The 12,382-nt window shown below is 38.1% G+C and overlaps 1 protein-coding gene across 2 annotated transcripts in view; it reads left to right on the top strand.

Moving 5' to 3' along the window:
• Positions 1–12,382, top strand: part of SUGCT (succinyl-CoA:glutarate-CoA transferase) — a 688,910-nt gene that overhangs the window by 243,312 nt on the left and 433,216 nt on the right. For both annotated transcript variants that reach the window (XM_029233791.1, XM_029233792.1), the window contains exon 11: positions 5,218–5,315. In XM_029233791.1, the coding sequence (XP_029089624.1) occupies positions 5,218–5,315 (98 nt within the window). The remainder of the gene's footprint in view (positions 1–5,217; positions 5,316–12,382) is intronic.

Genomic DNA, 12,382 nt, shown 5'->3' with positions numbered 1-12,382 from the left:
AATGGTCAATGTTAAAAATATAAAACATACGGAAGCTGTTGCCTGTGAAGTCATTTGCGTACTCTAGCTGCAGAGATGTAAAAGCCAGTTCATTGCTATAAACAAGGACAGATTTTCTTCCTGGGCCATATGTTTTGGAGTTTTCTCTCTCCAGAATCAGGGTGGGGAGGGGGTAGAAATTACTGGTTGACATATTCTTCACTGTTGAAAATAGCTGCACTGAATTCTTTTTATTTTTGATTCATTACTGCTGATCAATTTAAAACTTTTGAACTTCCTCATAAATATCCATAAGAACTTTTTTTGAAAAAGATTTTTATTTCAAAGCAGAATATTTGCCATCAGTTTTAGTACTAAAATATGACTTATTGTTATGGTGTGTTATGACACATTTTTTAAAAAGGAGACTAGCAGAGGGCCTTGGAGAATGGCATACTTGACCTTGTTTTTCCCATATGTGAGTTAGGAATGATAATCCCTGTTATGAGCCATTAAGGCAATGTCTATAAAACTCTTTGAGATCCTCAGAAGAAAAGTTTTGTGTGTATAGGATTTTACTGTTATCTACATCGTTTACTAGGCATCTTCAGCAAACGTTGCAATCTGATTTGAGTTTTTCACCTTTATAATTATACCCTTACATGTAAACTTGTCCTAAAAACCTTTTCTAAGGAAAAAAAATCATCTGTTTCCTTATTTGATGCAAGGTTCTCCCCCTTCCCATATATAGTAAGCGAGCTTTTTCTAGGTACTTTTTATTCAGCTCTATCTATTACGGAGGGTATTATAGTTCAGGCTGGCCTTGTAGAAGTGGAGGACCCCAAGTTAGACAATGAGCGTATCAAAATTATTCTTTTGCCACGTAAAGTCCATCATGAAAGACAGGGCTGCTCTACCTCCTGGGGAGAAATGTGGCAGTATTGTTTGTGACGAATGAGTAGAATTTACTTACGCCCAGTCTGTTTCCAAAAGAGAGTTTGATACACTGGTTGACTAATACCTTCGTTGGGAGGGGCCCTATTAGAATACTCTTACTGTCAGGGATCAGAGTGGCAGTAAGAGCTTTGGGTTCAAGGCTTGGGCTTCAGAAAATCTTCTTGCACATAAAGTGAACCTTGGCTTATAACAAACCCTATTTTATGTCCCTTAACATGATACGGAAGGGTAGGGAACATGAGCACATGTAAGCTATTCTAAGCTGATTGATGCCAACACTAATGGGCATTCCTATTTGAAATACACTGACATCCTTTTAAAAGTCATATAGACTGAAAGTTTCTTTTATTGGAGGCAATATACATTGGTTCTCAACTTTAGCATGCATAGGAAACCTCCTTGAGCCCCTGTCCCAAAGATTTTGACTTAGTATGTGAGGTAAGGCATGGGAAACTTCAATTTTAACAGGCCCTATAGTTGACTTTAGAGCAGGTGGTCTGAGGACATTTGAATTCTAGGGCATTCTGTGAGTCTTGGAACCAGTCAGGTGATCTCTGGCAAAAGGCACTCAGTCTTTGCTAAGCATCAGTGCCCTCACGATGAAAGGAAGGTTATAGTACATAACTATACTAATATATAACTTTTGGGGTTTTTTAAAAGTTAGATTAGATAAGTAAAACACTTAGTTCAGTCCCTGGCTCACAGCATGAACTTAATAAATGGTCTTTCTAGCAATTAAGTGTGGAGATCCTGTTTCTGGGTAAAATGGAGTAAGCACATTTCTCCCTGTCCCACCCACGGAACACAGTGATAAAACCTGTACAGAATGCATGGAACATCTGTATGAGGACTGTGAGAAGTAAGTAATAGCAGGAAAATTGGGAAGGAATACCAGAATTTGAAATACCTCTAAACTGGCAGTAAGTTTACCATTTTTTCCCTCTGATTATTCCTTTACATGAACACAGCCTGAAACCTGGGAGTGGGCCCCAGGGAACAGAGCTGAGTTCCAGGAGATGCCCTTCATTCCTGGTGCGGGGAGCATAAAAGTGGAGTCTAATGTCAGAGAGAGTGTGGACATCCTCCCTTTTTGTCCTCTCGTTTTCTCACCCCCCAGCCTCCAAGCAGTCCTGTAGCGGCAGCGGTGGGTGAGCAGCAGCCAGACTCCGAGGAAGGGGACCTTTCTTGTATCTGAGCTGTGATCCCAAAAGACAGGGCTGAGTCCTTGATGCTTTTTCCTCTGCCCTCCCACTGACTGGGCTCTGCCCTGGAAGTATGCTGGGGAGTAGGGTAACTAGAGGGGAGCTCTAGTTGCAGAGAGGGAAAAGCTTCAGAAAGGGATCTGTGAAGTTGTTTGTGAACTCCTGCGCTCACCCCTGAGCTGCACATGCATTGATCTGGTCCTAATCAGGACACCGACGATGTTGAGAACTATTAACAAATAGACAACTTCCCAGGTTGCAGCATGACCATTAAGTAGGGCACAGGTTCAAAAAGCAATTGCAAAGGCTTTGAAAACTGAACTGACAGTAGAACCAAAGGACATAGAAGGTGAGTTGGGACTTGCAGACTGAACTTAACCAGGTGAACTGCTTGCTAAAAACAATAACAACAGAAATTTTCTGTAGCATTTAAACAAGTCTCAGAGGCTCATAACATAATATTCAAAATGTCCAGGATACAATCCCAAATTACTCAGCATATGAAGAACCAGAACCTGCATGAGAAAAGGCAATCAGTAAATGCCAATGCCAAGATGATACAGATGTGGGAATTAACTCATGAAAACTTTAAAACAGCCATTATAAAGATACTCCAACAAGCATCGCAGACACTTAAAATAAATAGAAAAGTAGAAATGTCCAGAAAAGAAATAGAAGATTTGAAGAAGAACCAAATGAACATTTTAGAACTGAAAAATACAACCACCAAATACAGGAACAAACACCTCACTGAATGAGCTCAGTAGCACAATGGAGGTGACAGAGGAAACAGTCAAGGAACTTGAAGATGGATAAATAGAAATTATTCAGTCCGAACATCAGAAAGGAAAAAAAGATAGTCCCCTCCCAAAAATGAAAGAAAGAACAGGTACTCAGGGACCTGTGGGACAATAACAAAAAAATCTAATATTTATGTCACTGTAGTCCCAGAAGGAGAGAAGAGAACAGACTGAAAAAAATTGAAGCCATTGAAGAAACGATGGCTGAAAACTTCCCAAATTTGGTGAAAGATTAAAAACATACAGATTTAATAATTTCAGCAAACCCCAAATAAGATAAATCCAAATAAATCCATGCCCAAGTACATCAAAATATTACTGCTGAAAAGTAAAGACCAAGAAAAAGCATTTGAAAGCACCCAGAGAGAACGACGTGTTGTTGATACATTTGGGGGAGCACTGACTCAATTGACTGCAGCTTTCCTGCCAGAAACGGCAGAACCCAGAGAGAAGAGGCACAACACGTTTAAAGGGCCGAAAGGAAAGAACCGTAACTGCAGAATTCTATATCCAATAGAAATATCCTTAAGAAATGAAAGTTAAGTAGATAACCTCCCCTACATTCTCCCTTCTTTCCCATCCTTCTTTTTTGAACAAACACATGCTTTCGTATCTCTTTGGGGAGAAACAGTACCTACTTGGAATATTTCACATTTATTTAATGCTTAATATGTCAAGCACTTTCACTTACATTGTTTCATTTTGTCCCAGGCAGCATTCTCTTTCAAGCACCTAAAGCATGGTTATGACCACAGCTCTTGAAGCAGTCTCTCTAGAAACATTTTGAATGCTGGCATAGTTGAAGACAGAAGGATAATTACTTTACCCACTATTTAACACCAACTTTCAAAGAGAAAAGAGGTCCAATAAGTCATATTCAGAGAAGGAGACATGAGTGCACCCCAGTTACCATTGAGTGCAAACACTGAGTAGTTTTTTATGTAGCTTACACTGTATTCTGGGTGAGGCCACATTTATAAATTTAACATGTGATCTAGTGAAGGCACTTGCTTTTTCTTGAAATGACTTGTTCACTCTTGGTGGGGGAGGGTGTGTTTTGATTCCTGGATAAGCCTTGAGGCCAATTCTTGGATCAGGTGTGGTGACAGGGAGGTTTCTAGAAAGGGCACTGTATATGGTGTCACTTTTTAAAATCTGAGAGAGTAATGCTGTCTTTATTATTCCTAAAGGAAATGAATAAGTGAAACATGTGAAAGAGAAATTACACCATTGAGATGCTCTCTTTACTTCAGGGAATCTTCTTCACTTCTCTCTCCTTTGTAAGATGATTAATGGATTGACTTTATTTAAACTGTGGGAAACAAATGAAACCATTAAGTGTTTATATTTAAGGCAAATACATTAATAGAGGTCGTGAAGCTTTCTGTAGGCCACATGGCCTGCCCCTAGCCCATAAATGCTCCTTCTGACTTTCCAACGCAAGTGCCAAACACTGCCTCCACACATTCTTTTTAAAACTTCTTTTCCATTCCAAATCCACTTGGTACTTTCATTATGGTCTTGTTAAAATTGCAAGATGTCCACTGGGACTTCCAGGATAGATTTTCTCTTTACTGAGGAGGAGCAAAAGAGGAAGTATATAAAAGCACTTCTATTTGTTATTCCTTCAGGGAGTCATAGTAAAGAAAAATAGGGACACTTCTATAGGAGGAGTATCTTTTAATCTGACATTGTTTTAACGGTAAGCATTTGGGGCAAGTGTGTATGCTTCCCCTTTATTTCAGCACCTTGTACAACATCCTGGATAGGACTACTGGGACAGATAATACTATTTTATTTACATGTGGAACAAATAAGTGAATGTACCTACAAGATATATGTTGATTATGAGCTTGATGTAAGTGCAGACTTGCACTCATGTTATTGGTTCTTAGAATTAGGTCAGTTTTACCCAATTTGTACCTCTATCTCTGTTTCCTCTAGATAAGACTTACTGTGGGAATCTGATAACTCTTTTCCTATATTCTCATAAATGGGTACAAGATATTACGGGGGGTCTGATAACTGCTTTTCGGTTTTCCTGTATGTAGGCGCATGCTTAAATGTAGTAAAAACTTCTTATAAATGAGAAAACCAGTCACCAGCATGACCCATCCTAACTGCATGATCCTTCCCTCCGTATATCCTTGTGTTAAGAAGTATAAAGACCAGCAAGGAATGGTCTTGAGGATGGAGTGGTATGTCCTGAACACTAGTACCCACAGGCAGGTACACAAAAATTTTGTGAATTCCACTTTAAAATTCTTTTTCCCTTTTAGATCTTGAATTTGCCTGAACTGATTGATGATTCCAAGTATAGAACTAACCACCTTCGGGTACAGAATAGAAAAGAGCTTATTAAAATACTATCGACACGGTAAGCTTGGCTCTACTGTTTGTACCTTTAAGAATTAATATGTTATTAGCATTTATCTGGCATTTTATGGTGCTCTTTTTGGCTTATTTAGATTAACTTATAATTATCTTTCATTTTACAAAATTCGTTAGTGGAAATATATTTTAAAGCTATGTTTTTCTTTGTTTGAAAGCGTTTGAAAGTATTTCACATGTCTTTCTAAGTATTGCATCATAACAATGATACAAATAAGAACGTCACAATAGCTTGCATTAGTTGCTTCTCTGTGGCATGTAAGTGTTTGGGTTTAGTCTATCATAAATACTAACAGTAATAATTCAACATCATTTTTTACATTTACTGTATGAATCGCTCTACATACATGATCTCATTTAACCCTTATAATCATCCCGTGAGGGAAGTTCTATTATTTCCATTTTACAGATAAGGAAACTGAGATAAGGGAGGTTCAGTCAAGAGCTTGTTGGCTTTTCTGAGCCTCTCTGTGTAGTTTGTCATGTTGATGTTTTGAAAATGGCAGATTGAGTCATAAAGGATTAATGCTGACCAATTAGAGTATTTGATTTTCAAATTATTCCATTCATGTCAGGTTATACTTTTGTTAAAACCTGTATCAATTTTTCAAGTTTGCCTCAGGAAAAGTTAATAATTCTTATTCTTTCCTATCAGTTTCACTTTTGTTTACATCTAACTTCTCGATCTATAGGAATAGATAGTGGTTTTTGTGGATCTCAATGCCCATGTGAACCGTTCTTCAGTATGGAACATTTGCTCTCATCAAACCAATAAATTAAGGACTTTTGTTCAAATACAATATCTTGTCTTTTGAAAATGCCCTTGTGTTTCCATGTAGCATAGATATATCAAAGTTCTTAGACTCATAGATATCGAGAACAAACTGAGTACCAGTGGGGAGGTGGGGGAGGGACAATACAGGGGTAGGAGAGTGGGAGGTACAAACTATAGGGTGTAAGATAGGCTACAAGGATGTAGTGTACAACACGGGGAATATGGCCAATATTTTGTAATAACGAAATGGAGTGTAACCTTTGAAAATTGTATTAAAAAACTAACAAACAAGCGAAAGTTCTTAGAAAAAAACTTCTGCTAATATTATGTTTATTCCTCTTCCCTTCTCCTTTGGGGACCTCTACATGAGTCTGCATTCATTACCTATTTGCTTTTTCCTGGATTTTAAGCACTTCTTCTCTATGCTGCCTGTATCTCCTCCTTCAACCAATGGGGCCTCTGTGTGTGGGACTGATATGCAGAGAAGAGGGGAATGAGAATTGGTCTCCCCTTTCTTGGTCATTAGTTAAATAAAACTCAGATTCTACTGCAAAGCCGGAGAGCCCTCAGTCATTAACATTTCACCCCATGAGAATTGGCCCTTTATCTCTGCTTTTTGCCTCTTTGCCTCTCAAGCAGTTTTTGATTCATTTAATTCATTGATATGCCTTTTTCCTTTCACACCACGGTTACCAAGTTTCAATAACAGGCACTTGTGAGAACCTTATCAAAAGCTCTTGGAGAGTCTAAATAAATCACATCCATGCTGTGAGAAGAGTGGACCGAAGAAAAATACAAAACCTAGGCAGATACGTGTCATCTTGTTACTGAGTTGCCAGCACTCTTCTAACTTTAAGAACCACAGAGTTAAATTATTGGTTTCCTGTGTCCTAAAACCTGTATTCCTTGCTAAATTCTGTTATAGAATTCTATTGTGGACAGACTTCTAGCAGCATCTGTAACAGTTTAATTTCAAATTTCTCTTTTTGGGGTGAGTTAAATAACCTAACACCTTCTTCTTTCTCCTCTTATAGACCCAGAAGTGGGAGCTTCAGCATTTTGGAACCCATAGGTTCTTATATCTTTATTCAGACTTAAGGAATCAAACTTGTAAAGAAGAGACTGGAGGGTAGTCTTAAGAGAGGAAACTTGATAAGGGACTTGCCTTCATCATCATCCTGCTGTTAAAACACAGACCACAGAGAGGCTCTTGGGTGCCCAGAGGCCAGGGTCCCTGCTCTCTTGGGCTGGTGTGTGGACGTGTTTTGGTGGTGTCTTGTGGGATGCAGTTCTACAGTCTCTTCCAGCTCAGGTCTCTTCTCCTCCGTGGTGGATCAAACAATGATGACCAGGGAAGATTAGGATATTGATTCAGTCCCATCAATAACCTTATCATTTGTTTTTCTGAATAAATATCCCTGGATTCATTAGTACTGTTAAGTGTTGGGCTTTCAGAAGTCTCTGTGAATGTTGTAAAATGTCTCATTTTCATGATATGATTTTATGTTTTTCCAATATTCAGAATATTAATGGCTCTATATTAATTACATGATTAGATCTGGTCATTTTATTCTGACATCATGGCCTTCCACAATCTGACATGACCTTTCCTTTCCACCTTTTCTCAATATAAAGGAATAATATAGGGAGGTGGGTCCAGAGGGAGAGAGTAGGGGGAGTTGGCAGGAAAATCATGCTGTAAAAGTTATAATAGAGTTTATGATAAAGGAGTTTCTGAAACTTGTGAAACAAAGGAAAGTTTTTGGCCATAAAATGAGTTAGCTTGTCAACAACTTCTGTTTTCTGTGTAACCTGATGATAGGTCTTTTTTTTTTCTTCCAGTTTTATTGAGATATAATTGACATATAATGTTGCATTAGTTTAAGGCACACAAATAATGATTTGATATATGTATATATTCTGAAATGATTACCCTAGTAAGTTAACATCTGTCACCTCACAGTTACAAATCTTTTTCTTCCCCTGTGATGAGAACTTTTCAGATCTACTCTCTTAGCAACTGTCAAATATACAATACAGTAGTATTAACTATAGTCACCATGCTGCACATAACATCCTCAGGACCTATTTATTGTATAACTGCAAGTTTGTGCCTTTTGAGCACCTTCACCCATTCCCCCCCACCCTGAAGAGACATCTTGAAGGGAATACTCTACCTGGTAGAGCTCGAAGTTTTCCAGCAACTTAGAACCAGCAAAAACTTCCTTCCACACCTGAAGAGACCTAGGGACTCAAGAGTTTCAATGGAACATGCTTCTCATTTGTTCCTTCTCTTACTCATCTATTTAACACGTATTTATTGACTACCTACTATGTGCCAGTGACTGTTTTGGGCACAAGGAAGGTGGCTTCAAACACAAAACAAAACTAAACTCCCTGCCTGCCTGGACTTTCATTAGAGTAAACCTTGTAGACGTTCTAGAAGACTTTTCTTTAAGACCTCTTCCATAAAAACATGTGTTTTGATATGCCTAAGAAGTTAGCTGTCCGTATTTTTCATATAAACTTTTTGTAAATTTTGTTTTACAAAAGTATTGCAGCTACAGTCTGTGCCTGCTAATAACTTATTGTCTTTTTGTCTTTTCGTGAGCATATTACAGTGCACATGCTACAGTTTTCTGTGTGTGTGGTTTTCCTGTCATTTCTATAGGAAAGCATATTTTTGGTAACAGTAGCTACATTACCATGTGAATATACCATGTTTTTCCCTGTTGTCTGCTATTAAACATTACATCATAAAACTTCCCTTTAATGCTCATAGACACTTTCCTCAGCCTATATTTCTATTTTGGAAAATCTTTAAAATACATTAAAATGTAGAGGGGTTTGTGAGAGTGAATTTGCACTTCAGACAACTTTTAAAAAATCTCTAGTGATGATGGGCTCATGGTGTTCCTTAAAAACAAAACAAAACAAAACGTCGCACCCCTTTCATCCAATTCGATATCCAAAAGTGAAAACAGAAGCATTTATGGATTTTTACAAAGTTTGCTCTCCTAAATACAAATAAAGGCTCCGTCTTGTGTTTCAAAATCTTCCTTCCAAAGTATTTTTCCTAAGTTTTGATTAATTTCCTGAGTAATTTCCCAAAGTAACTTTCCTGCCCATGGCAAGCGTTCATTTAAGTGTTTTAGAATCAGGTGATTCTCTTTGCATTCTCCTCTGCAATTCATAGACTCTTTAGAAAGTGCCTACCAGGAATGTCAGTCATTTACCTCGCTTTTCTGTCACTCTTGCTAAATTCAGTTTGATGCTGCTCCCTGAGAGTTGTCGGCCTCACTTGGAAAGGCAGCTGCATGTTTTTGTCATCAGCGGAGTTTTCCATAGCCAGCACAAACACAATCCCTCTCAAGTGCTCTCAGGTGTTACTATTCCCCAACTGTGGCCGTGAGCAAGTTTTTTTTTTTTTTTAATTTAAAGGTGGAAGACTTTCCCCTTGAACTTGCCATTTTATCCAGGGTGTTTCAGAAAGTCTGTTTACCCAGCTGCTAAGACCAAAAGCGAGGCAAAACTAAAGCATGTTAAAAGTCCCCAGCTAAAACACAGAAGAAAAGATAAGATCGAGACTAATGCAGAGTCTGTTACAACAAACCCCTCCTTTGCAAAGCTAAGGAGCAACAAACTCCTCAACCTGTGCTACCCACACACGGGACCAGCATTTTTGCAATAGTTCAGACCTCGCGGGAGAGACTAAAAATCATGATGTGTATTGATACTGAGAAGAGAAGGATTATGATGATGTATTAGTAGTTGGGGAGAAATAATAGGAAGACATGAAATGAGGATGAAGGAAAAGAGAAATAATAGGGAAAATAGAAATACAATTCATTTTATTCCTCCTGCTTCCTCTCTTCATCAGCGTTAATGGCCACTGACTGTGTGCCCTTGTCCTGCAGATACAGAGATGAAAGAAGAGGTGGCTCTTGGTCTAAGTAGGAAAACAAACAAGCAAAGCAATGAATTAAGTAGTGTGTGTGAAGTGCCACTATACACATACACACAGGGTGGTGGGAGCCCAGAGAAGGGGCGACTACCTCAATCTGGGCAAGTCAGGGAAGGCTTTCCTGCAGACAGTGCCAGCTGAGGTGAGTCTTTTTTTTTTTTTTTTTTTCCAGTTGAGATGAGTCTTAAAGGACAAATAAAATTAGGCAGGTGAGGAAAAAAAGATAGTTCACATCAAAGGAGGAAATATCAAACTGAGTGTAATTTTATACGGAGGAAAAAATAAATCATAGAAGAAAAAAAAGTAGCTTGGAGAGAAACTGATGACAACTTTTAAATTGCTTTTTGAAAAATGCTACACATGTTAGGGAAGCATATGTCAGTATAGTCCTAGTGAAGGCATTCCTAAAATGTTGGTTACCCTAAGTTGTCATAAATAAAACTAACAGTGTGAGACAAATTTACCTTTTAAAGTACTGTGGCATCTATGTTCATCAGGATATTGGTCTATAATTTTCTTGTGATATCTTTGTCTGGTTTTGGTACCAGGGTGATGGTGGCCTCGTAGAATGAGTTTGGCGGTGTTCCTCCCTCCGCAATTTTTTGGAGGGGTTTGAGAAGGATAGGTGTTAACTCTTCTCTAAACGTGTGATAGAATTCACCGGTGGAGCCATCTGGTCCTGGACTTCTATTTGTTGGAAGATTTTAATTACAGTTTCAATTTCATTACTTTTGATTTTCTAATTCTTCCTGGGTCAATCTTGGAAGGTTGTACTTTTCCAAGAATTAGTCCATTTCGTCCAGGTTGTCCACTTTATTGGCATATAGTTGCTTGTAGTAGTCTCTAATGATCTTTTGTATTTCTGCAGTGTCAGTTGTAATCTCTCCTTTTTCATTTCTAATTTTATTGATTTGAGTCCTCTCCCTTTTTTTCTTTGAGTCTGGCTAAAGGTTTATCAATTTTGTTTTTCTTCTCAAAGAACCAGCTTTTAGTTTTATGGATCTTTGCTGTTGTTTTCTTTGTTTCTATTTCATTTCTTTCTGCTCTGATCTTTATGATTTCTTTCCTTCTACTAACTTTGGGTTTTCTGTGTTCTTGCTTTAGGTGTAAGGTTAGATTGTCTGAGATTTTTCATGTTTCTTGAGGTGAGCTTGAATTGCTATGAACTTCCCTCTTAGAACTGCTTTTGCTACATCCCATAGGTTTTGGATCATCGTGTTTTCATTGTCATTTGTTTCTAGGTATTTTTTGATTTCCTCTTTGATTTCTTCAGTGATCTCTTGGTTATTTAGCAGCGCACTGTTTAGCCTCCATAGACCAATATCACTGATGAATATAGTCGCAAATATCCTCAACAAAATACTAGCAAACAGAATCCAACAATACATTAAAAGGATCATACACCATGATCAAGTGGGATTTATCCCAGGGATGCAAGGATTCTTCAATATATGCAAATCAATCAATGTGATACACCATATTAACAAATTAAAGAATAAAAACCATATGATCATCTCAATAGATACAGAAAAGGCTTTTGACAAAATTCAACACCAGATGGTTACAAGACCTAAATAGACATTTCTCCAAAGAAGACATGCAGATGGTCAACAAATACATGAAAAGATGTGCAGCATCACTAATCATTAGAGAAATGCAAATCAAAACCACAGTGAGGTATCATCTCACTCTAGTCAGAATGGCCATCATCAAAAAATCTACAAACAATAAATGCTGGAGAGGGTGTGGAGAAAAGGGAACCCTCCTGCACTGTTGGTGGGAATGTAAATTGATACAACCACTATGGAGAGCAGTATGGAGGTTCCTTAAAAAACTAAAAATAGAACTACCATACGACCCAGCGATCCCACTACTGGGCATATACCCTGAGAAAACCATAATTCAAAAAGAGTCATGTACCAAAATGTTCATTGCAGCTCTATTTACAATAGCCAGGACATGGAAGCAACCTAAATGTCCATCAACAGATGACTGGATAAAGAAGATGTGGCACATATATACAATGGAATATTACTCAGTTATAAAAAGGAATGAAATTGAGTTATTTGTAGTGAGGTGGATGGACCTAGAGTTTGTCATACAGAGTGAAGTTAGTCAGAAAGAGAAAGACAAATACCATATGCTAACGCATATATATGGAATTTTAAAAAGCGGTACTGATGAACCTAGTGGCAGGGCAGGAATAAGGATGCAGACGTTGCGAACAGACTTGAGGGCACGGGGGTGGGTGGTGAGGCGAAGCTGGGATGAAGTGAGAGAGTAGCATCGACATATATACACAACCAAATGTAAA

Source organism: Monodon monoceros, unplaced genomic scaffold, assembly GCF_005190385.1.
Source record: "Monodon monoceros isolate NGI ecotype Baffin Bay Population unplaced genomic scaffold, NGI_Narwhal_1 Super_Scaffold_2, whole genome shotgun sequence".
Lineage (NCBI taxonomy): Eukaryota > Metazoa > Chordata > Mammalia > Artiodactyla > Monodontidae > Monodon > Monodon monoceros.
This window is presented reverse-complemented; position numbering and strand designations above follow the sequence as displayed.